General features: G+C 33.0%; 1 protein-coding gene and 1 pseudogene across 2 annotated transcripts; one reads left to right on the top strand and one right to left on the bottom strand.

The window, feature by feature from the left end:
- LOC145564151 (long-chain-alcohol oxidase FAO1-like) lies at positions 1 to 5,434 on the top strand (annotated as a pseudogene). Its single transcript, XR_014094757.1, has 3 exons — positions 1 to 225; positions 336 to 608; positions 3,502 to 5,434. The product of XR_014094757.1 is annotated as a long-chain-alcohol oxidase FAO1-like (transcript).
- Positions 5,435 to 5,581: 147 nt separating this feature from the next.
- On the bottom strand, positions 5,582 to 17,963 carry LOC145564149 (phosphate transporter PHO1-like). The gene is made up of 15 exons (XM_081624488.1): positions 17,651 to 17,963; positions 15,692 to 15,793; positions 15,299 to 15,542; positions 11,068 to 11,410; positions 10,902 to 10,950; positions 10,140 to 10,211; positions 9,627 to 9,756; positions 8,760 to 8,886; positions 7,499 to 7,748; positions 7,253 to 7,357; positions 7,084 to 7,128; positions 6,837 to 6,989; positions 6,361 to 6,645; positions 6,137 to 6,276; positions 5,582 to 6,028 (listed from the first exon to the last, which is right to left on the bottom strand). Exons 1-15 carry the CDS (start codon positions 17,903 to 17,905, stop codon positions 5,938 to 5,940), a joined length of 2,391 nt encoding a protein of 796 aa, XP_081480614.1. The 5' UTR covers positions 17,906 to 17,963; the 3' UTR covers positions 5,582 to 5,937.
- Positions 17,964 to 26,497: the final 8,534 nt, after the last annotated feature.

Here is a 26,497-nt window from a genome sequence, read left to right as displayed (position 1 = left end):
ATGAAGAAGGTAAATCAAAGTCATCCTAGATTAAGAAAATCATGGGAGAATAAAACCTATGAACAGATAATTTCTTCCTCAGAAATGGACTCCTTAACAAGTATTTGTGAAGCTCTCTTCCCTCCACTTGATCCTCCATCTAAACTCGATCATCATCAACCAATCAATAACTCTATCAAATCCTTCTATCGATCCTGTGGATCTCAAAAACCCATACCTTCCGAGGTAATATATAATCAATTACTATATACGTACATACTTTAATTCTAGTATTATTTATATAGTCACGTTGATAGTGTAAACTTATCAGGGTTTGTTTTTTTCTTGTGGTTTAGGTAGTGGGGGTGATGAAAGATAGAGGATTGCCGGAGGCAGTGTTATTGGTAAGGGTAGTATTATGGTTACTATCAACAAGATTAGGGACACTTTTGTTATGTGGGTCTCTTTGTTTTGGTAAAGAATGGCCTTACATAACAAAGTTTTCTCATTTGGCAACTGAAAGAAGAGAGAAGATTCTACAGAATTGGTCAAGTCACAAGTTCTTTAGTCCACTTAGATTGGTCTTCTTTTTTCTCAAGTCATTGTGCCTCTACTTCTGCTTTTCCTTGGTAATTAATCTTTCTTTTTTCTGTATATATACTTCTAATAAGTTTATTTGATTGCCTTTTATTTAAATGATATACAAATAGTAGGTATTTATGTCATATAATATTAAGCTTTGAATGTTGCTCAAGGATTTAGTTACTATAATTTTGGCCATCTCTTGTTTTAGTAAATAGAGATTAGATATATAATTGTATTGTTTGTCAATCAATATCAAGATGAATATAACGTTGTTTTTATCTTTATAATTTCGAGATTTACACTTGTTAAAGATTACATGATATGTAGTTACAAGAATATATACGTGATTAAAGTAAATGAAAGATAGAGAAACACCATAAGTAGTATGTTCTAATCAGTATTTTAAGATAGAAAAAAAAAAGTGTAAAGGTAATTAGGGCGGGATAGAAGATTGGAAGAAATATTAAACTCTATGTTGTCTGTGTGTTCCAAGAAAATATAGTGTTTACATGGGTTGATATACTATTAGATGTACTTAGGTCGACTTTGAGTTCAAAAGATAATCATTTTCAAAGATGTTAGTTTTGTCAATTTTCTTTGTTTAGCCTGTAATACGTTGGGGTGCTCGGAATTTAATTACTTATTTGTGGAAGTGCCATATTTTTTTGTCCCTTCTCTTTGTTTTATGGTATAGGGCTCTTCTCGTGCATGGTCCAATTCCCCCATAAGAGTATAATAATACATTAGCTAGGAAACGATATAAATGGTTAGTATTTTTTTTTTTTTTCAAAAAAAAAAGGAAAAAAATCACTAATCTAGCTGAAAATTTCCCTTTAATTCTCTATCACACATTCCCAACAGTATTCTATGATTTTTGGGAAGGGACGAGAAACGTACCTAATCATCCAATTACTATTCGATTTTATTTTATGGTAAGGAATTAAATAAAAGAAGTTTGAAAATGAAATGGTATGATAAATTTTTCATTAGAAAAAAAATCCTAAGTTGGTCAACTGTCTTTAGCTACTACGGAGTACTGTAAAATTTGATGGTTATATATATATATATATATATACACTAGTAGAAAAAACTAAATGGGAAGCCCCAATTGACAAGCGGTTTTTCAAATCCGCTTCGAAAGACCCAAAAACTCTTTTTTAAAATGGTAAGCGGTTTTGGCGCGAACCGCTTCCCATTTGTTATAATGGTAAGCGGTTCAACCACGAACCGCTTGCCAATTCAAAAAAAAAAACCCTACCCATATTATAATCTATTCTCACGCCTCTTTTCTCCATTCTCACTCCTCACCAGTTCTCTCTCCTCTCTCCATTATCTCTTTATCAGTTTTTCACTCATCTCCTCTCCTCTCTTTCTCAGTTTTCACTCGATCTCTTTCTCATTTCTCCATTTTTCAGTTTCTCACTCTCCTCGGTATTTTTCTCACTCTCTGTCACCCTCCTCTCCTCTTGATCTGAAGTTAAATTTGAGGAAATCCGACCAAAACCCCCCAATTAAATTCGAGCGAATTTAGAGTACAATTTCGAACAAATTTTGAGAAAATTCGAGCAAATTTCGAGCAAATTCATGCATGCGTGAGGGTTTTCGAGTTTTTTAGGTCAAATTCATAAACCATAATTTCAAGCCAAAATCGTCGTTTTCATGGCCTAAAGGTGCGTTTAAGGTGCTTGGTGGTGGTCGTTATACGGGATAAAGGGGCTGCTGGTGGTGATACGGGATAAGGGGTTGGGATTTGGTTTTTTTGGGTGGTGAGGTGGGTTACGGGTTTATGAGGGTTGGTGGTGAGGTGGGTTACGGGTTGGATCTGGTGGTCGGTGGTGGTCTGGTGTATGGTGGTGGTGCGCATGGATCTGGTGAGTGGGGTGGTGGTGGGCTGGGATCTGGTGCGCGTGGATGGTGATGCTGGTGCTCGTGGGTGGTGAAGAGCCTTGTATTATTTTTTTTTATTTTAATTTTTTTTTTGAGAAACTGCCTTGTAATTTTGTTACTTGTATTTATTTTTTTTAATATTTTTTTTAATGAAATTGTAATATTACATCAATAAATTAATAAAAATATTAATATTTTTACATATATTTTGTTTGTGTATCAATTTAAGTGAAAAAAACCAAAAAAAAAAAATTTTTTTTTTAATATTTTATAGGCATAATGGGCAGCGGTTTTGGCGCCAAACCGCTGCCCTTTCTCTGCAAATGGCAAGCGGTTCTGAACCGCTTGCCATTTAAAAGGCTATTGGCAAGCCCCCTAAGAGCATGCGGTTCAAAACCGCTTGCCATTAGGGGGTTTGAACCGCTTGCCATTTAGTTTATTCTACTAGTGATATATATATATATATAAGTCAAGCAAGTTCATTGCAATATTTAATAAGCTTTTAGAGCACCGCCAATAATTTATTACTCCGTATGATATATTAGTCATTTCACTAAAAGGTTTTATTAATTTGTATAGGGAAAGAAAAGGTCTATTTTGATCTGATCATTTTTATATAAGTCAAAATTTGCTTATATAAGCCGAACTAAACATAGCCTAACTTATATGTGATATTAATCAATTTTGGTTATCCGTTCTATTAAGAAAGACTTTCTTACAGAGATATACATCATGTATGGCGTGTGCGTCATTATTACCTACATTCAGTTAACTGTTGCATGTCATTAGAAGTAGAACATACTCCGAAGAAGGAAGGAGAGAAAACCTAATATTGGTTGGTTCTTTTAAGTAGTACTAATTTGTACAAGTAATTTATTTGTATAGTACGTTAATCGGCTTGATAGAACAACATTTATCATCTCTACCGTTCATATGTAAAGAGCAAGTCTTGGGTGAATTGAAACCGTTTTAGATCTATACATTGCTTGTTGTGTTATAGTGTAGCATACCAAATAAGAATATGCAATACTGATTATTCAAGATGAACAGGTGGATGATAACTCTCATAACGCGGCATGGGAGGCAATAGACTACGAACCTGATACCACCACCACAGATAACAAAGCAAACAACCAAGGGTGGCCTCTAGAAAGTGGCATTGTTGAGACCCTCTATGAAACTCCGTTCACCCTATTGCAATCTCTCACGAGTAAAGGGCTCGATGTCAGAGAGGATCCCAAAGATAACCTCTACAAGATCAAGTGTGATGTAGTCATTGTGGGATCTGGTTGTGGGGGAGGAGTGGCAGCTGCAATCCTTGCTGCAGCGGGCCAAAAGGTGGTGGTCCTCGAAAAAGGAAACTACTACACTGCCCCTGACTACTCCTCCCTTGAAGGCCCCACAATGAACGAGCTCATGGAGAAAGGAGGAATGATCCCTACCACTGATGGTGCTGTCATGCTGCTTGCAGGGTCTACTGTTGGGTGAGGGACTGCTGTCAACTGGTCTGCTTCCCTGAACACTCCAGACCCTGTCTTAAAAGAGTGGGCTAAGGAACAAGGGTTAGGCTTGTTTGGTAGTACACAGTACAAGTTTGCCATGCAGAGTGTAACTCAAAGGCTTGGTGTTACAACTGAGTGTGTGAAGGAAGGATTTCAGAACCAGGTCCTGAGAAAAGGGTGTAAGAATTTAGGCTTAAAGGTCGACCTAGTCTCACGGAATTCCTCTGAGGCTCACTACTGTGGATCCTGCTACTATGGATGCAGGACTGCAGACAAGCAAGGGACTAATGTGACCTGGCTCGTTGATGCTGTCAACTTAGGAGCAGTGATAATCACTGGCTGCAAAGCTGAGAGGCTTTTCTTCACAAAAAATGGCCGCAGGAGAGAGAAAAGATGTGTTGGAGTATTAGCGAGATCAATAAATGAGAAGATCCCGAGAAAGTTTGAGATTGAAGCCAAAGTGACCATTTCAGCTTGTGGGTCATTACTGACACCTCCGCTACTGATCTCAAGTGGACTGAGGAACAGACATATTGGAAAGAACCTCCACCTCCACCCATCCCTGATGGTGTGGGGACATTTTCCAGATCAGGGACCCACTTCACAATTCGAGGGAAAGAGCTATGAAGGTGGGCTGATCACATCTGCACATCAAGCGGCACCAGATCAAATGTCCAACTCCATGCCGAGGGCCTTGATAGAGACACCTGCCCTAGGGCCAGCTGCTTGTGCTGCCCTCTTCTGCCCATGGGAGTCAGGCAGTGATATAAAGAGGAGAATGTTAAGGTATTCTAGGACCGCTAATTTGTTTGTGATGGTGAGGGACAAGGGGTCTGGAGAAGTCCGGTCAGAGCAGAGGATCAGCTATGGGTTAAGTGCAGAGGACAGAGAAAATATGACAGCAGGGCTTCGGAGAGCCTTGAAGATTCTGATTGCAGCTGGTGCTGTTGAGGTTGGGACTTATAGGAGCGATGGGCAGAGAATAGAGTGTAAAGGAAAGAGTGAGGATGAAATAGAAGAATTTTTAGGATCAGTTTCTGCTACCAAAGGGCCTTTGACAGCTCGTTTCTGGGCAGTTTACTGCACGGCCCACCAGATGGGAAGTTGCAGGATGGGAATGAGAGAAAATGAAGGTGCAGTTGATGAGAATGGGGAGAGTTGGGAAGCAGAAGGATTGTTTGTATGTGATGGAAGTGTTCTGCCTAGTGCTGTTGGTGTTAATCCTATGATCACTATACAATCTACTGCTTACTGTATTGCAAAGAAGCTTGCTGAATCTCTAAAGAATGGGGAGTTTAACATCTAGATAGGTTTTCGATCTGTAATCTGTATTTCTAACTTACTAATAAATTTAAAATTAGGAGGGGTTGTTTCAAATAGTAGGGAGGTATGACGTATGAGTAAACTCTTGCTTGTTAACTGTATGGTTTTTCTTTGAAGTTTAGATCAATATGTTGAGCAATAGATAAACTGTTTTATTTTTCACCTATACAGCAGTTCCAAAATCTAACTCGGAATCATGAACCGGCGTAATTTGACAGCCATACAATCTGATCATGCATTCTTATATTCCAGTGTTATAGGTGACAGGTTCACAAGATAACGGCAGAAAAAAGAACATAAGATCAACTCTGATGAAACTTATCCAGAAATCTTTTCAGCCAAATGCGTCAAAAATTTATTGCATTTAAGAAATCGTATGTCTTTGTTACAAAAAATAAACATACATTTAGGTCAATATATATTGCTTATACAAAATCTTCCAAGTTTATGGAGACTGAATTCAATGGTGCACCTTCTGTACAGAAATGGGCTTTGCAGTTGCATGAGTATATATTCAGATGCATAACGAGCAAGAGGTTTTCACCTGTTACGGATACTTCAGTGCAGCTCTTTTAAGTTCTGTGGAAGACGTAAACAAAAAATTGCATTTCTTCCACCACTGAAGAACTAGAGATATCTGTACAAGATTTCAGCTGACAGTTTAGCCGTCAGAATCTGTTTCACGGAATGGCAGAGGAACTGCTTTTACAGCCCTGTACTTGCCCACATTGTTTAGGTGCTCATTCTCCACTCTGTTATTTGAAAGAAGATAAGAAAAACCAAGTCACAAAAGGTTAAGACCCTGTTACAATTCTGAGATAAATGTCACAAGTGAGAGAAGTTACTCTTTAAGGGCTTACCTATAAAAGTTCCAATGTCCTCGACGAATTACTTCTAGAGAAGCCAAAGAAAAGTCTAAAAATTTGGCTTCAATATTTCCAACTTTTATAAACCTCATGACACTCTCCACCCAAGCAACTCTTAGGACCAAATTGATAACCTACAAGGAAAGTTACCATTTGAATTGGTTTCTTTTTGACATGTAAAAGAGAAATGAAGGGGAATGAGCAAGATGTGAACTTACAATGGAAATATAGTAGATACTTTTCTTCTTCAGAACAAGATCATCCCTTAGCCACTGGTTTCTGGAATTGGGATTGAAAAATCCCCAGTCTTGCACATAATCCCAATATAGCTGGTATATTGTGGCCACAACAGAAGTCAACACGACTAGAATTGTGCTAATAACTGTAGGTTCTTGTTGCTGGGCATATGTTAGCCTAGCACCAGCAGCGACCATGGCAGAAACATACTTGCCCAAGTTAGCTAACTGCTTAGGGTCAGATTCATCAAACCATCTCCTGGCACACTTGAAGGTCATGAAAAGGGAAGACACCAAAAACAGAAAAAAGGGGGTTAACAATTTATTTAAACTCTTATGTACTCAAGAGATGCTAGAGCAGGAAATACCGCTCTTTGCATCACACAGAGCAGAAGGACAAGTATGGAAAGCACTTATGATGTATTCAAAAGAGGATCATTAATAATTGAACTAGGTACCTGCATTGCACGCCAGTAATATGGTGCAAAGGAGATGACATATGCAAGCTCTCTGTACATTGTTCCTTTCTTGCATACATCATAGCGGTGTGTCTTGAAAGTGCCAGCAAGTAAATAGCAACCTGTGGTTTCCATGTGCCTAAGCAGCGGAATCTGCAAAAAATACACATTTGATTAGTATTTGGGCTCATCAATGATAATAATATAGTTAAGCTGATAACATCATGGTTCCACTCTCAAGAAGTACCTGGCTAGTCAGCTGATCAGCCATGAAAAAATCTACCATCAAAACCTGTTACATGATTACCAAAACAGACTGGTCAGCTTAAATTATATACCTATTTTGTAAATCATTACATCAAAGAACAGCCATATAGCAAAATCTCAAGCAAGCATAAATTAGTTAAACATATTACCTTATATAGTGGAGAGAACACTATGTTACGTATAACCTTGAGGAAGCTATATCGAGTTGAACGATAAAATGCATTGAAGGGGCAAATTAGGATTACAAGAAAGATCTGAAAATCCAAGGTAAAATAAAAGTTATACTCTTCCTCTGACCATATGTGGTCACTGCACCATCACAATTGCACATAATATAGTTGTAGTAGGAGAAGAGTAGAAGACGGAGGAAAATAATATTTGTAAAAATGACTAACCAGAAGAAGTATGCTAGGAATGACGTCAATTTGTTGTGCAGAAAAACCACTAGATCTTAATATGAGGTGAATGACCAGGGCACTGACCACAGCAGTCATCAAGGAAGTACATATAAGAAAGGCATCCCTGTACTTGAGAGCTGTCTTCGGTGAAAACTCGAATATGAATGTATAATTGATCCTAGTGGCCTTCCACATAAGCAAGTTGCATCCATACATGAACATATGTAAGCTCAGCAGAGCAAATGTGCTGCACCACAAAGTTAATGAAAGACTAATTTAGAGGGATATTAATCCTTCAACAGTGTAAACAATACCAAAAAAAAAAAAAAAAAAAAAAAAAAAAACAAAACAAAAACAAAAGGTACCCCTTAGGGCCTGAGGACTTGAGAAATAAATTTTGGGACCCATCAAGGGCCGAGGGTACCAACTACCAAGTGGGTTGACACCACTAGGGCATTCCATGGTCCTTTGCCACACTATTGTCAATGGGCATGGGAGGCGTATATTTGCAGTTTGCACTCTTCGTCCCAAAATGTATGCAACTTTTGGAGTTTATGATTCATGATTTTGTGAGTGACAGTTTCCAAAATTTGCAAATATTGAAGGGCTGAATAAGTATAGATCTTGTTGAAAAAAGTTTATTTCTCTCATTTTCTTTCATGTTCTTTACAAAGGTTCCCTTTTTTTTTTTTTTTTTTTTTTTGTCTTCATAGTCTTGGGTGAAAGTCTCACATACGGTTCTTGGAAGTGCTTTCCACAGTTAACATATGTCAATAAAGTCTAAGATTGGCAAAAGAACGTCATGTGATTTAGGCCATTATGAACCACACAAGAAGAAGATAGGCTTAGTTGGACAGGCCAGAATCTAGCTCAGAGAATTAATCTCCTAGCTCGCTTAGGTGACCTTGGGCTGTACTTCACCTACATTACGCATGAGTTCCCTCTGGACAATCAAGGACAATAAAGCCTATGTGACACATCCTATGATATATGCTACAGGGTTGATAGTCTCACCAATGCCCTTTGGGCCTCCAATGTCGAAAGAAATTAAAATAAACAGTAAGTTTCTAGGTACCATCCCAGACCTCCAATTAGAGTTTCATTTCCAAGTATTCAACGCACTATTAGAGATAGATAAATAGAGGTTTAAGAAATATATTCAAGAGAACCTGATGATTTATGAATAATTAAATTCTTAAGGGAGCTAAGGCAAAGGCAAGAAGAGTTTGAAAAATATAAGAAAGAATTTGATGATTACCTAAAAATAGGATAAACGGTCTCCATGTAACCAGACTCATCTTTGCTTCCAGGCGAAAACATACCAGAGATATGTGCCAAAATAGCATATACAACAAAAAGGGTCACAAAGCAGCCCGTAAACAACCCTGTTCCAAACAAACCAAAAAGAGTTTATGAACCAGCTAAAAATCATGAAATTTTCTTATTGTTTAGGTTCATGGGTTCAAAAAGATATCTATTCAGTAATCAGTTGCTCAATCTTATAGACAATTTTCTCATCATATATTGGTATTACATTATCATGCTAGTCAAATTATCATTATCATTGACACATCAGTTTCAGTTCATCTGCCTATGACTAGTGAGAGTTATTTGCGATCACATTGGTATTCAAATCAAACAAATAATAGTGCATTGGTATTTTAAACTGATAACTAATATGGAGCAAAAAACAGTTAGTTTGGAGCTTAAAGAATAAGAAAAGAAGGGTCTTTGTGGGAGTAATAGATAACTGCAATTTCTTTCATAATTGATAAACACATATGAAGTATACTATTAACTTAATTTAAAATGGTAGTGGAAAATGATTAATCCCTGTGATACAACCACCCACTTAAGAAAAACTACGTGTCAAAATTGAATTCAACTAAAGGCTAATTGGTTATATTAAATTATTAATGCTAATTACAAACATAAAAGTATGTAATTTTATCAAGCGGTAAACAAACTTTGTGAATCAATTATATCATTGGCAGCAATGTCAACAACATCTATATGCAGAGTGTATTGTGATATGAAAGAATGACATTTTATCTAAGAATAAAGAGGTCAAATATAATTAACTGTTAATTTTTTTTCTTGGGCATTAGGTGCAAGATAAACTTACCAACAAAAAAAGTAACCATGTGGGAGTCTTTCTGTTGCTGAGGACGCAAGAACTTCATAGCCTTTTTCCTGTCGTTGTCGGCAAAGTGCTTGATGAATAAGGACTCCACTTCATCCATTAGTCTAACCACCTTTATGACACCACCATGGAAAATAGCAACTCAATTAGATAACTTTTTTTTTAACATAAACTCAATTCCACAATCAACAAGTTGGCAATACAAAATGTTTAACTCTCAAAAGTTACAGCAGCCACTGCCTAACAGGATCTTGAATCCTTCCTATAGCCTATTGCTCTTGCAATCTTATATTCATAATGTTCAGACTATCCAACTTTACGATGAAAGATTCCAAGTTCAATTTACTTTTCTCTAAATATTGGTGGGAAAATGATGTGTTTAAGGGACTCAATTCAAAATATTACATGTTATTAACCAATACGTTAGAATGTTTCAGAAACTACAGAAAGCAAAATATGATTCACAGAGGAAAAAAAAAGGTTTCATTTCCACACCTTGTCAGAATTCATAAAGTGGGAACTCTTCACTGTTTTTAGATAACCAGCAGATGCTTGTCGATTCGCTACCTGTTCAAGCAAATGAGAATTCTCACATTAATCACAACTGATCAAAATTTATTTCTTAAAAAAAAAAAAAAAAAAAAAAAAAAAAAAAAATATTTCACCATACAAATTCACACAAGCATCTTTTGCTAGGAAAAAGGTTAACGAAGCCACTAGCTTAGATTTTATTCCAAGAACAACTGTAAGAAAAGTCCATTTGGATAACTAAAAGCCATTTGGATCCATTGAGCTACCAGTTGCACTTTCTGAAAGTACACTTACCAATATTACCACAATGTCTCTTTACCCCAGTGTATGCATATTGACATTCTAACAGAAAAGGCGAGTATACCTTTTTTGAGCAGAGGGGTATCTATTTTTAGTGTCCTTCCCAAGTAGAATACTGTCCGAATTAAGGAATCCAATAACTACTTTGGTGAAAATGCTGATTAAAAGTTCCACACCATTTTATGATGGATATTGGCATGAAGAATTAAAGTGCTTCTGTTTTCCACATGATTATTGCAACTAGTAAATTGTAGCTCAGATATGTGGGTGCAGCCGTGCAGCTGTTATTGTTACATTCTCCAGCATGGTGATAGGATAACGATTAATCCATCATTTTTTACATGTGAAAGTGACTAAGCAACCAACCATTCTTAGATTGTAAGAACTTAGATGACAAGTCCATAATAATTTAAATCAGTGCTATACCTTGTCGAACTTCTTGAGAATCTTCGTGAATGCTACCAAATTCAGTGTACTGTCAAATGGTAGACCACAATTAGCATTTGGATGTCATAGCATATGCACCAGCTATATCGAAATAATGCAAACAAGCAAAAAATAAAAACAAACTTCAAAAGTTTCATATTTATACCAGTAAGTTTTTACAAGGCCAAGACCCCTGTAAAGTTCCACAAAAGCCCCTCTGATCATCTTTTCAGCACACTGAATTTTCTTCCTGTTAATCATCTCCCTAGGGCAGTCCTTGCTAGTACTGTTGGCTAGATCCTCCCATAATGTAGACGTTACAGCAGAAATTGTCCGAGCTGGGGTGGTGGCCGGAATGTCAATCCTTAGGGCCATTTTTGGCTTCCCTTTCTTGTTCTTAGACCGGGTAGCCGCCCCAATAAAATTCAACCCATTCTTTTCAAGAGCTGCTACTACCTCATCTGTCTGTGATGAGGCATCTGTACCCTCATTGGCATCAGACAGGTTTTCTGCAAATTATTGATTTCCATCCTCTTTTAGTAATCAAATCCAGTAAAAAGTATAGAGTTTCTAACAAATACTGCTATATCAATTCATTTTAGTAGAATCAATATGAAATTTCTCATAATTTTACGTCAAGTAAATACAACAAAGTTAAGCAGTCCTTAAATCCAAGTTCAGATACTTCTCTGAGGAATTAAAACAAACACCTTGTGTGCAATTCGAAAACTCAAAACCCCAGAAAAAACCCACCAAATCAAATCCCAGAAAATAAAAATTACCGCTTATTAATCAATTTAACAAAAGATCATTGGAAAATATTTGATGGGTAAGTGGGAAAAAAGGTGGAAACTTTAGATTATACTAGAAAAGTGATCAAAAGTGGTGAGACAAACAAAAGAAATAAGATTTGATTAAGACAGTTGATTTTTGTTTTGTGGGTGAAGAGCAATTAAATTAGTTGGTGTCTAATCCCTAAAAAATCTAGGTGAATTTTTGTTTAGAGTTCCACACGATTGCTATTATGTTTGTGTTTTTCTTAACAAATGTCAAATTAGGAGAATGTAGAGATTTCTTAGGGTTCATTCTTTGTATGAATGACATGCACTACTTTTTTACTTTCTTTAAAATAACCAAAGTAATTATTAACCAATTATAGAAAAGAAAAAGAGAAAAAAAAAAAAAAAATAGCAATGTGAATTTGTGAAATGTGAATAGGATCAATGGATTAATTATAAATGTGTGAAACAAAAGGGGGTACTATATGCAGGTAATAGTTTATCTAAATGCAGAATAATTTAATAATTTTAAAATTTCATATTTCTAATTGTACCCTTGTTTTAATCTAAATCCTTACTACTACTAACTATATACTCCTAACTAGATAATCATCCCTTGTTTGAATTTAATCTTTTACACTCCTAACTAGATAATCATCCCTACAGTATAATTTACAACCATATTTTAATGTATTCAACCTTTCATCCTATTTAATATTCAATACTATACAAATTCATGGACCATAATGAAGTGCACTACGAAGATTTTTTTGAGGTATGAAAATTATGTGCTGTAATTTTTTTTTCCACAAAATTTAATTTATAAATGAACAATCAAACAGAGTAAAATTTCCATATTATACGAAACGTTTTATTTGAGGGCGTATCAGGGTACCAGGATGTGTTTCCGGGGGTCAACGATACCCCCCGGATAAGATTTCCGGGGGTCAACGGTACCCCCGGATCAGATTTCCGGGGGTAAATAGTACCCTCCGGATAAGATTTCCGGGGGTCAACAGCACCTCCGGATCAAATTTCCGAGGGTCAACAGTAACCCCCGAAAAAAAGGATGAAATATTATATAAAAAACAAATAATAACCAAATTACACATATAAATTACCTTAGACGAGAGGGGGAAGATGAATGTGAATTTTGTGGGATTAGCAGAAATTTTTGGGATTAGCAAAATCTTTTGCGATTAGCAGAGGTAAAACCGTAGAAATCTAGAATTTTTAAGGTTGAATTTTACGATCAAGTTGAAATAGGATATTGGGTTATAAAAATTAAGGTTATTTTAGTCTTTTGTTATTCCATATTAATATAAATTCTTGCATTTAGGTTATTTTGTACTGCATTTAGTACTTTACATAGATTTAACGATGTACTTCATATAATTGTTACATACACTCGAATGTATTGATTTAGGTGTACTCACACACTCACCTCTAAAACTGTTGTTGAAAAAATGCGTTTTAATCCTCCCAATTATTAGTTTTATAAAATCTACAACTTTCTTAAATTTTGTGAAAAAATCTAAATAGACCACTATATAAGGGACGGAGGAGGATTACAAAGTATTATAATAGTACAACACTGATATATGGAATTTAAAAACATTGATGTGGCAAGATTAAATTAGAGGCCACAATTTTCACCAAAAAAAAAAATTAGAGGCCACAATTGCATGAGAAATTTGGTGAAAATAACCCACTTGATTCCTAACCAATAACATAAGGAATAGTATAATAAAGTAGAAGGTCAACATAAAAAGTCAGAGGACATGAAGACTAAAAAGAGTATAGTGGAGATCCTATTATAAAGTCCATGAAAATGAATTAATTTAATGATAATGTCCTACATTACATAAGCAACCATGTTATATTGGACCATATAGTAACATTTTGAGGGGCACTGTACTCAGGTGTCTGCCACTATAAATATATACTTAATTGAATTGTACTTCCTTATTAGCTTAGTTAATTATATATTGAATTTTAAATGAACTTATAATCTAACCGAGTTTATTTACTTATCAAAAACATTATTTATTTGTAAGGAGAAGAATTCTACTTAACCGACATAACTAGTAGATTGAGATGGTGATATTTGAACTTGTGACTTCAAATTTATAGTTACAAGACGAGTTTTACAACGTTATTTTTTCTTATAATTCATGTATAAACAACCGGGCAACCGGCTACCAACCTACCACAAATAACATGCTAAGTACTTGTAATTAATATTAATAGTTGCCACTAATCTTACTCAAGTTGCCATTTTTGTTTGTTTTGTTATTGAGAGTCGTCGTATCCCACTAACTTCTTTTTCTTATCATATGGCAAAAGACACACTATTACTTACTGTTTTTAAGCATTTAACAACTAACAACCCACTATATGTAGCTATATATATGTATATATATTGGACACTGCTTTATGTAGGGACAATAATATAATTAAACCATCCGTAAAATTAAAGTCCGCTAATTTTAAAGTTGCTTCTTTAAATTTTTAAAGTGTTATATTAATTAATGGTATGTTTTGGCACGTAATTATTTGCTTGGATCTTGTATATAACAAATGTATTGGTACAATTAATAAGTCAAATTTATTCAATTGAAGAAATTAATTGTATTTGATATGGAGTTATTGAATATAAACGGATCAAAATATACTATACGTATATTGTATACAAGGTTTTACCCAGTACTAAACCTTTTCCTAGCAAAATTGGCTTGAATTTTTGAAGAAGTGAAACTAAGTTGCATTAGTACTCCATACTTTAATCTATTTTGTATATGTAATTATGTGGAACTATTAATCTCTATAATCTAGTAGTATTAAAAACTAATGGGGTCTCATTAGTATTAGATATTGGAAACAAGAAATTAGGCAAAATATGAGAAAGCTATTAAGCTAAGAAATGATATGACCTCGTATTACTGCTATAATTGTAAACTTCAAAGCAAAAAATAAAAGCGTGCTTCACTGAAATTTTAGTACTCATGCATGATGCATGTACGTCTACTCAAGGTCATCTTATATATTACTATAACCTTATGATTTATTTGTTTGCATCAAAAGATACGTATAATAATAGGCAATGATGTAAAGGAACGATATTTATTTCTATCGCATGTATCTGACGACTATGTAAACATTTGTGTACACTTAGTATATGATTACGGAATATGATTTGTGTATAACTTTTCATAATAAAAAGACGTTCGTTCTCGATCAAGTAAAATTATTTGAATGGATTATTTGTGTTTGGTTGCCATATTTCAAAAGGTTTTGAGTATTATCTCACAAAAAAATTATCACGTTTAGGAAAGTTAGTGGAAAATTGGATTAGTGTCGTAAGCAAAGTTTAATTTGTTAATGGAACTAGTGTTAGGTCTTGATCAAAACATATTCATATTTAAAGTTTGATAATGCATATATATATTATATATACATGCATGATATAAGAGTGGTCAATAGGATAATTATTTTAACGTTATTTAAATATAACATTCATGTCAATTTTGTTAACAAGAAAGGTACAAGTGTAATTATGTAACAAAATCATGTTAATAACATTCATAATAAATGAAAAATTATTGTACGTAAACTTACCAGAAGTGTCCGAATTTCGCGTTGAATTAGAATTAGAACGAGACATAAATCCTCCATGAAAAGACGATTTTGGTGATGAGAAATTCTTTCGACGACGTTGTTCTAAGATTTGCTTAAGGTCTTGTAATATTTGTAGTTGCTTAAGAAGAGCCTCTCCTCTCTCTAGGAACTCAGTTTCCCTAGCACTGTAAAAACGATTTACCTTCTCTAATTCCTCATCCAACACATCAAAAAACATCTTCACCTATATCATCATTAATTTTATCAATCTCTATGTTAGTTCTTTTTTTAAAAAAAAAATTAAGATCATGGTAAACCTTTGACTATAAGGTACAGTTCGATACAATATACGTGACAATAAGTGTTCCAATAGGGAGGGTTACATCGTTTTACCTCATCTTCTTCGGAGAAGAGTTGAGAAAGTTCTGTTTCATTTTCTTCGCGTAATTGATCTTCTTGATCATCCTCCTCTTCTATAGATGTTCTCTTCACTGCCTGTAAAAATTTTATTACCTTGTTATACTTTTAACTCTTTTAAATTCTAAAATAAAAGGAAATTTTACTTTTATTAATTTCATGATTTAGTAGTTTTATATCGCGATGATTTCTTGCATGATGGTTATTATACCATAAAAATGGCCCCATAATCATGCATAACAGACAACATTTAAAGGGACAAAATTTTGGTCTTTACATCAACTTCTAAAAAAGAAGAGAAAGTGACCTATTTGCTTGCTATCAACATACAAAATTTAAAGAGAAACCGAAAGGTATGCCAATGCATTTTTAAGCTACCTATATATATATATATATTTTTACCCTTAAATAAATACAAATAAGAGGGGGTCCGATTTTATTTTTCTTTTTATGTCCAATGAACGGGGAGAAAGCATGTTTACAAAGCTTTTTCTACATGATGATGTTACTCTCTCACATATTTTTTTAATTAGAAACATAGGACCTTTTTTTTTTAATAAAAGAACAAGCTAGGATTTCTTTTAAATTGTTGTAAAAAAAAAAAGGATTTCTTTTTAATTATTGATAAGAGTTAATACCTCTATATTTTCATCACATCATTCATATTGAAAGAATATTCTAAATACAAGTATACTCCATACGGTACTACAAATGAAACTATGATGATTTGATATTTAAATTATTTTAAAATTAATGTTATTGTATGTTGATGTTAGTTATGTTACACACAAACTACTAATTCACAAAAGAAAATTGTTATTGTCACAAAAAAAAAAAAAAGTTTTAAAAGCAAATTAAAATATTAAATTTTTATTATTTTTCCTTATATAATAATTATGTAATATATTAAAATTCCAAAGTTTTATAGAAATGATTAAATTCTATAACTTTCTAATATTTATGTTATTTAAATAGAAAAGATTGTTTTCTCGTTTATTATAATATGCCATTAATATACTCAAGATTTTAATTAATTTAATGTGCCCCACTTCCCACACAGCAAAAAGCCATTACACCAATAATACATCATTATTTGTGCATCTAAAATCAAAACTTTAGGTAACAAAAGTTAAACATTCATATTTACTCCTTGCCACAAATTAGATACGGGTGGCCACCACAAATGACAATTTTTTTTAATAGGATATTCCTTTTTAACACGAGATTACGGGATATTCAAGTATAACAAATTAACAATACATAGTAAATATAACATTCATAACAACCACCCTAGCTATGCTTTAAAATTGTGTCCAAAACTAAGAAATAGACATCTCAAATTAAAAAAAAAAAAAATAAATAAATAACTTTGCCCTAAAACCAGATTCTTAAAAAAATGACCTTTTAAACGGTAGCTAACACGAACCATGTACTTATGAAATTTTAGCTTAATGGTTAAGACGAAGTGTCTCATCTCCATTTGTAATTTATATTGTCCTTGTGACTAATTTGATGCCTTAACTAAATTGATATTGTGTTGCGTATAGTGAAAGTTATAACCAATATAATGAATTAATTAAAAAAAAAATGAATTTTTTTATTTTATTTTATTTTTATGTTTAAATAAAGATGTGAATGACCAATATCGTTCAATTTTGAAACATTGCTAAAGAGGCAAAAACCAAAAAAACTAAAAACTTCAAGTCCTCTAATAAATAAACAAGAAAAACATTCATTAGCAAGAATTTTTTTTTTTTTTTTTTTTTTTTTTTTTTTTTTTTTTTTTTTTGTTTTTTGTTCAAACTAGTCATCAAAAAGTATATGCTTTAATCCTAACTTAAAGCCTTTAATCACTTAAAATCCACGTGAATAATCAAGATTATTGTGTTCCTTAACCCTCCCACACCACCCCAAAAAAAAATGAGTTATGTATACCTCATTATCACCTGTTGAAGAAGAGCTACCAACATGGAGTTTATTAGAGACCATGGAGACGAAGGAACGAACGGGATCGAAAACCGAGTGACCGAAGCTGGAGCAATGGCCGGAAGTGTAAACTTGAGCTGCTTGTTTTGGTTTGAGGGAGAGTTTAATTTTCTTGATATGTTTTTTTAGCTGCCAATAGTTTACAAAATAATCCTTCCATTCTGGTATAAGTTGTGCCTCCAATTCCTTTGAAAACTTAACCATCTTTTTTTTTTTTTTTTTTTTGGTTGAAATTTTTAGCCCCTCTTTTTTTCTACTTTCTCCTTTGTTGTATGAAAACAAAGAAGGAGAGAAGGGAAGAAAGAGGAAGAAGATTGCGTTAGAGAATTTTAGTAGATTTATTTATATATATAGAGTGGAGAAAAATTTAAGAAAAGTTTGTTGGTGCTTGGTGGGGTTGGTACTCTTGTACTTCTTTTGGCATATGGGGTTTTTTTTATTAATTTAAACTAAACTTAAATTGGAAAGATTTATTAAAAAAAAAATTAAATAAATTATGTAGAATACTTTTAGAGAGAAGGAGAATTATAATAAGGCATTAATTTAAATTAAACTTAAATTGAAAAGTTTTTTTAATTAGGTATTGCCAAGGCGATAATACTTTGAGGGAATTTATGGCGGAAATATTTCGTGTTGTGTAGGCTCAAGTATTGTGCTCTCATGCTCAAGCAAGGTGTGTCTAAAGCGGGCTAAAAACATTGTACCTCTTGTGTATCGTGTCAGGTTTATGCCGGATTTCATAACCAGCCATTATCTAATATATACTCTGTATCTCATCAAACTAGAAGGTGAACCACATTGTTTTCAGCTCTCTTAGCAACATGATGACATTCAAAATTATTAATAAACAAAGCTTTTGGACTTACTAATGTCTTCATAAAACAGAAATAGATCAAGGAGTAAAGGCAACTGTTTCCTTGTTAGTAGCAGCCACCACATTGTAGGCATCACCCTCCACAATTTTGTTGTTGTATCCAAGTCTTAGACCAATTTCATTCCCATATAGAAGCAGCTGCTGCTGCTGCCGCCTTGCTTCATTTTACAATATGATTTTTGTGTTGTGTGTTTCCAATCAAGTGGACATGTGTAGATTAAGACATTAAAACGTAAAAACGGTGTAATATAAAACCAAGTATACTAGCCAAAGAAAAATTCTTTGTAATTAAAGTTATAATATAAAATCACTCTGTAAATTAAGTGAGTTGGCTTGACCACCATGTTTTATCACGCCAGTTAACGAATAACCAACTCATAAATTAGTGATATATCTATTCCCAAATGCCCTCCTCTCCCTATTTGCCTTCTTAGGTCGAAAATAACCTAATTTCTTCAATTTAGTTGTTCCGATCCCTACCCTTTTTCTTTATTTGATTTAATTTGTCTTGAATTTCATCATTACATTTTATATGTTTTGAATGTACGTAGTTCCCTTACATGATGGAATTATATTAAATTGAGTTTAGATCGAATTTAGTTTTTTTTTTTTAATTTTTTTTTTTAAGAAAAGATAAGAAGAAGAACCCTACTAAGCGGTACCTCTCATAGGTTTATCTAGCCCAGCTCCGCAGGTCATCGCTTGAGAGTACATAGAGGAGGGGAGGTAAAGGAATCTCCCTACTCCCAAGCATTTTGTAGTTGGTAAGGCTTGAACTCGTGACCTCAAAGTCATAAGGTGAGTTCCCCACCAAAACTTGATAGATCGAATTTAGTTAGTATAGATAAATTCTTCGTGAATGGAAATTTATACGTAGTGTTATGTCATAACAGATACGGAAACTAGTTCAAACTTCACAAATGAACACCGAGTGAAAGTGGGAATGAATATATGGTCGTAATTCAGTCAAACATGGAGAACATATCAGACTTAAACTACTCTCTCTGTCCCTATTTGATAGTCATTTTTTGGCAATTTTCACGGCAATTAATAAACATGAATAAAAAGTAGCAAAAATACATTAAAAAAGTAAGTTTACATTGGGTATGTAAAAAAGTAGAGAGAGAAAGTAATTAAAGTACATGGAAAAGCAAAATTTACCTGGGAAAGTTAAATTTGCACAAATATTTTTGCAAATTGAAGAGAATTTCGGTAAAAAATTAATATTAATGGTACTTGAAAAAAGCAAATGTGACTAACATTTTAGGGCGCCAAAAATAAAATAAGTGACTATCAAATAGGGACGGAGGGAGTATTATTAATTAGTATTAGTGAGAGTTGTTTACTTGTTTGTAGTGTGGCTTAAAGTGTTGAAATACATGCCTAATTTAATTTTCGTTAGGCTGTTTGCATGCGTGCTTTTTTATGTAATTCTACTTGCAGGCTTTTTGGCCCATGTAAGGCTCAATCCATCAAACAGAATCCAATTTTCGTTCATACATACTTTTTTTGTGACTTTTATTTTCAATTAACATTCGTTTTATCTATCATATACATTTTCCTTTGTTTTATAAAATCTTTTAGTTTACTTTTATAACCTTTTAGTTTTTTAATTGTTTTGAATAATAATTTGTCAAAAAATTATAAAGCACCATCAACTGTCACATACTTCATGAGAGAGTGAGGGATAGCTTAAGGACTTGTTCTCTTCAGCTTATTTTCAGTTCAGCTCCAATAAATTTAATTCAATTCTTAATTTCCTTCTCTCATAAAATATTTAGTTCAGTTCAGTCCAATTCAGTTCAATTCAGCTCCAATAAATTCAGTTCAGTTCAATTCAGTAAATTAGAACAGGCCCTTAAGTGGTTAAAGCTTCCCTCCCGGTCTCAAGCTAAGAGATCTTGGAATCGATTCTCATCGATCACCTGCCCTTGGCCCTTTGTGGCTCTCTAAACACAAAAAACTATTACATGTATACTTTGTTTAAATCAAAATAAATAAATAAATAAATAAAGTATTGCAAATAGTATTATTTTTTTTTGGTAAAAAATTGTTTCAATTTATGACATAAGAAGATTGAAGTCTTGAAGATATGTACTCCGTGTCTCTATATCAATTACTAATAGTTTCATTTTTTTTCCTTATAAATTATAATCCAAGACTTTGTTTAATGTATATCCTCAACTATGGTTAGATCAAGACATTTTACTTTAAAATTTTAGGGGGGAATTTTTTAACTTGTACCAATATTTAAAAACAAGATAAATGTGTTTTAATTAAAAAAAAAATAGATTAAACCAATACATATCCATTTAGTGCTACTCCCTTTATAGAAAAACAATGAAAACAACTAATTTGTGTTACCTTTAATTGCATCAATTATTGTTAGATCATCTATCTTACAATTATTAATCGAATCATAATTGGTCTTCTAAAAATAAAAATTAGAGGCTGCCTTCATTCGTTACATTTGTGAGGTTATTTGTCCCACCCTCTATAATACTATATTAACATGGATGCGTATCATGCCAATTTATTTTTTAAAAGGTCAAATAAGGAAAGCAACTCCACTTTGATATCATGCAATTTTCTTGATAATTTAGATTATAGAATGTTAGGATAAAGGTAAAGGCTAACCTTTTATTTTTTTATTTTATTTTGAGAAAAACCTAATTGATTAATTAAGAGGTCATTAGGTTAGTCGATGGATCTTTACATAAAATAAATAAGATTTTATGGATAAAATCTCCTACTAACTAGGTATCATTTTCGGCCCAAGGTTTCCTTAACGTAAACAAAAAGCATTTAGCTATATGAACAATATGATTACCATATATTTATAAATCATAGAGCACGTACTAAAATTAATATCAACTCTACATTTATTTTTTTTTATTTTTTTCTGAAAGAAATATCAACTCTATATAATGTCTTTTTTTTTTTTTTTCTTTTTTGACACAAACTCTATATAATGTCTTGTACAATAACAAACTTCAAACCGATCCTACGTAAATAATAGTTTAGAAAACTTAAATAAGTCATGAAATAACAATCATATTCATGCAATCATGCGTGCATGTAAGATCATCTAGATATGAAAAAAATCATATATGCTATTCATAAAAAGATATACTATAATTATATATGCATGACAGTGGATTACTTAATTATATATGAAAGTTGTACCTTATAATCATTTGTCTAATCTACTAACGAGAACAGTAAATTAGCCAAATTGTTATAAGATTTGTAATCATGAGATAAGGACCCGATAGATAGAGCATGACACAATCATAGTATTGTGTAACATTATGCAATATTTATGGTTTAGCATATAACTAAGGAATTTGGAATCTTTAGAAAGAATATCCCTAGGAAAGAATATTATTCTTATGAAACAATACAAAGTGGAGGATAAGACAGCAATTTCAAAGATTAAGTTTAAGCTTTGTGAGATGTATAGTTCAATTCTTCAACTATTCAATCATTCTTATGTCTCTTCTTTATCAAAGTTGCACCATTGCACTAGCTCGATCTCCTTTATGGGTGTTTTGAATAATACAAGGGTATGTAGTAGGTTTGGTGTTTCGATTATTCGGAACTTAGACAACAAATTACGTACCGTGTTAAAACATAAGATGAGAAAACAATGACAAAGATATACGTACTTGGTTAGTAGATAACATAAATTACTATACTTATCGATTAGGTGATGTATCATACTAAAACCAATAGGTCTAATGATAGTAGAAGTAAAGTAATTAATTTCTCAATCTTACGACCTGATACTTTATTAATTTTCTCTTTCTCCAATTTGGGATTACTTTGTATTACCAAGATACTCACCTCACATGATCAACTCGCCACATGTAATGGCCTTTTACCAAATTATTAACATTATATTATCAATTGAGTCTATTTTGGTCACTCATATAATAATAGAAAGAATTTTATCCACTAAATTCATACGAATATTGTCACAATATGCTTCATGATCGAGTTATGACTAATACGTACTCGGTTTTTTTTTTTTTTTTTTTTTTTTGACACAAATATATATATGTATAATTGCTTTAGAACAATTGCTTTATGATCGAGTTATGAGTTATGACTAATACATACTCGGTTTTAAAGCTCTTTAGAACAATTGCTTTAATCAATAAATCGAAAATATATATAATTGCAAGAATTAATAATTTAATTACTAAAAATTTTGTTTGGCGAAAATGTACTAGAGCCTTTATTAGAGGTACTATATTTTTATTTTCTATTGTTATTTAATGTATATAATCTCTCACGTGATACTAATACCATCATCATGTAATTGTCCCTTAAAAATAATACCATGTAATTGTTTTAGAAAAGTGCTTAACTTAATCTATATCTATCTATACTTAGTATTTAAAAACACAAACCAAAATTGACACATGTCATCATTCTTTTTCACCTTTCTTTATTCATTCTCCCTCCTTATGTGAAATTCTCTCTTCATCTCCCCCTTTATTTCTCAATAACTTTTATATTTTGTAATCTTTATTTTAATTCAATAACAAATTAAATTTCCTAAAACTTCTCCTCTTCTCATTATTCCATCTATCAATTCAATTTATTCACATTCATAATTCATTTCATTAATTTGACCCTTTATCTTCCCCCTCTTCTTATATAAATACAAATTTTCAATAAAGATTTTTTCACACTCATTAAGCTTCAAAAACTAAAAAATTAGAGAAACATCTCTCAAAATTCTATGTGAAATTTCTACAACAATGAGGATGATGATTGAAAAGGGAAATATTGAGGTGGCTAGAATACTATGGAAATTCCATGGGATGACATTGTTTGCGTGTCATGGGGCTTTAATTTTGAAGATATTAAGCGCAATATAAGAGACATATATTGGTAAAGACTAAAGAAGAATATCATGCCTCCACATTTGATGTAAAAATTGTAAAATTATAATAAGTGTTTGGTATTTACAAAGTAGTTTTTTATACAAATTGTTGATTAATATATCATGCGATAGAGATATGATTTTACGATTTTAAGCCATTTTTTCTACAACTATTAGTCTATTACCACTAATTCATAAAATATTATAATATGTCAAAAGACGATAAAATAATTCATTCAAATAATTTGTAAAGGAGGGTTTTTTTTTTTGGTGACAAGATAATTTGTAAAGTTTCAAATAAATTTATAACTTAAGAATAACCCATGCGTAGAACGGGTCCAAAAGCTAGTTATATAAAACTCATAGAATAAAGTATATATTCATGATAAATGGCATGATACATTGTATGTGCACAATAATTTGGTATTGATTTGCTAAAGGTAAGAAATAAAAGAAAGTTATATTAAAGCCTTAAAGGACAATATAAATGTAGTAATCAAAGACTTAATGAGGGAAAAAATAAGTTTTTTTGTAAAGATGTAAGAACAAGGCATTCTTCTTGTGTGAGTTGCGTCATCTAAGTCAAGACTCTATGATTCGAAAAAATTATATTATTTATTAATTAATTCAGTCCTAAAATATAGTAAAAATTACCTTAGTTTTACATTAATAAGTTGGGAAGGTTTTGCGTAAAACGGACTCACGTGAGTCCGGTTTATAATGCACACATTCATCCCCCACCCAATGCCACTACCTACTCCCTTGTCGTCGGCCGGCAACCCTCCCCCTCCCATCCCCCACCCAATGGATCGTGGAATGACACAGTCCCCTTATGTGAATGGCATGGTATTACATGTCATCGAGGCTAGAGAGTGAAGAGGTTGAAACTCCTCTCTTCAAAGCTCACATGTTACCTCTCTGCTCCATCACTAGGAAATTTGAGCTTCTTGAATGAGTTGTCCCTGTACAATAATACTTTTGGCGGTACGATTCCTTGAAATAGGCCGCTTACGTCGACTGCGGCGTCTCTAGCTCGATAACAATGCCATTGAAGGCCACATTGTTGTAAATATGGAAGAAATCTAAAGCAATAGTATAAAGAAAACCAAGTAAGATCGAAAAATTGATCTTACAAACAAAGGAACAAAATGGTGTGTTGTAATGCAAATCACTGATTTGAAAACAAAATTCCGACGCAACCACGGTGCTCAATTATATTCGACGACACGTTCAGGTTAACACACCACTTTCAAACAAAGGCACTTTTGGGTGGAAAGTTGGAGTCAAGTATCTTATGCCCAAAGAGAGATGTGTTTAAGCTGTTGTGTTTTTCAATTATTTTCAAGTATAAATTCAAAAAAATCAACCTTCAATTTATAATCATGAAAAGAGGAAGATGGAAGATCAAAAGATATATCTTCCATCAATTGAGGGAATAACACCATAATCATCCTCTTTAATGGGGCTTATAGGAAATCAAATCAGAAATTAAGAAGGAGAATCCAAAGCCGTTTGAATTCCAACGGATGCTATTGCGCTCGATCGGGCGGAGCTCGCCCAGTCGGGCGAGCACCCAGATGAAATCTGGGTTGCTCTCGCACCCGGTCGGGCGGTCACTCCTCTTTTTCCAGACGTCCTCTCGCGCCCAGTCGGGCAGAGCTCACCCAATCGGGCAAGCACCCAACCAAAAAACTGGGTTGCTCTCGCGTCCAGTCGGGCGGCAGAGCTCCGGATTTTTACAACTCTTCTCGTGCCCGGTAGGGCGCCTGACCCAGACTCCTTTGAATTTCCTTTCTTTATTCCAACACACATTCCACCAAATATATCAGCTTGCTCAAGGCTTACGGAACTCCGAATCGGCTCTAATAGGTTGGTAGGAAAAATCTTTACAGAAACTTCAACAACAGTATATATGCCTAACGAATATTGTGTAATACCTGACCAATATTATCTAATTTCTGACACTTATTATCTAATTTCTGATACTTATTATCTAATATCTTACCATTATTATCTAATTTCTCATATTTAATTTTTTTTTTTTTTTTTTTTGTATGATTGGACTCACGTAAGTCCGTTCTACCCAATACTTTTCCTAATAAGTTATTATAAAACTGTCTCATAAAATATTTCACATTTCTTGATAATCATTGATCCCACATATATTTATCTTATTAAGACACTTATGGCTTGGATATTCTTTGTCCTAATGCAAATTGGAGAACTCGCACCAATAAATTTTTATTTATTTATTTTTTTTTTTAAATTATTCCTTTCTTTCATTGGAGTGAAATTGATTATAACCTACCAAAGTACTCATTTTGACTTGTTTCCAAAAAGCTTAATTTAAGCAATAAAAAGGAAGGAAAAGTCCGTCAAACAAAAAAAGAAAAAAAAAAAAAGGAGAAAGATAAGGTCTTTAATCTAAAGCATTCTTCAAACTCATCATTTGTTAAAAGAAATCTATTTTTGACACCAATTATGGCCTTTTGATTATTGTATGCTTGTTAATTTTGGCATACATATACTAGTTAAAATTGTTCTCTAATTCTTTGTGAATAAAAAGATAAAAAATAAAAGTCATAAGATTCATGGCACAGTAGTATCTAAGGAAACTCCGTTTAGGAGTGAACAAGATGATTGTTTGATGTAAACCCTATAACCTTATACATATTACACATTAATATATATGGATTTATGACGCATGTACCTATAAGTTATGTGCACGATTAGGGTGTGTGCGGTGTACGTGCACATGAAACATACCCACAATTAGGATATAGAGGTATGCCTAAGGAGGTTACACGGTATACAAGGACAAACTATATTATGAAAATTAAAGGTATGTAAAACCTAATCAGGTCATCCAAGTTTTCAATTCAAGTTTGGCAATGTACAATAATATTACTATTCCAGGACGCATTTAAATTAGATCATTAATATAGTGTATGCTTATAATAATCTCGTCATTTTATCAAATCTTAGTGCACAGTATATAATTTTAGCCATTAATATCTTTATCTATTCA

This window comes from Chenopodium album, chromosome 10, assembly GCF_948465745.1.
Source record: "Chenopodium album chromosome 10, dcCheAlbu1.1, whole genome shotgun sequence".
Lineage (NCBI taxonomy): Eukaryota > Viridiplantae > Streptophyta > Magnoliopsida > Caryophyllales > Amaranthaceae > Chenopodium > Chenopodium album.
Note: the sequence above shows the minus strand (reverse complement) of the source record. Positions and strands in the feature narration are given on the sequence as shown.

Excerpts from the sequence above, each read along its gene's own strand:
- LOC145564149 (XM_081624488.1), bottom strand. The coding sequence starts at position 17,905 with ATGGTTAAGTTTTCAAAGGAATTGGAGGCACAACTTATACCAGAATGG. Across the intron at positions 6,990-7,083 it reads CTGATCAGCTGACTAGCCAG|ATTCCGCTGCTTAGGCACAT; the intron begins GTACTTCTTGAG and ends TATTTTTTGCAG. Across the intron at positions 6,277-6,360 it reads GTATCTACTATATTTCCATT|GTTATCAATTTGGTCCTAAG; the intron begins GTAAGTTCACAT and ends CTTTCCTTGTAG.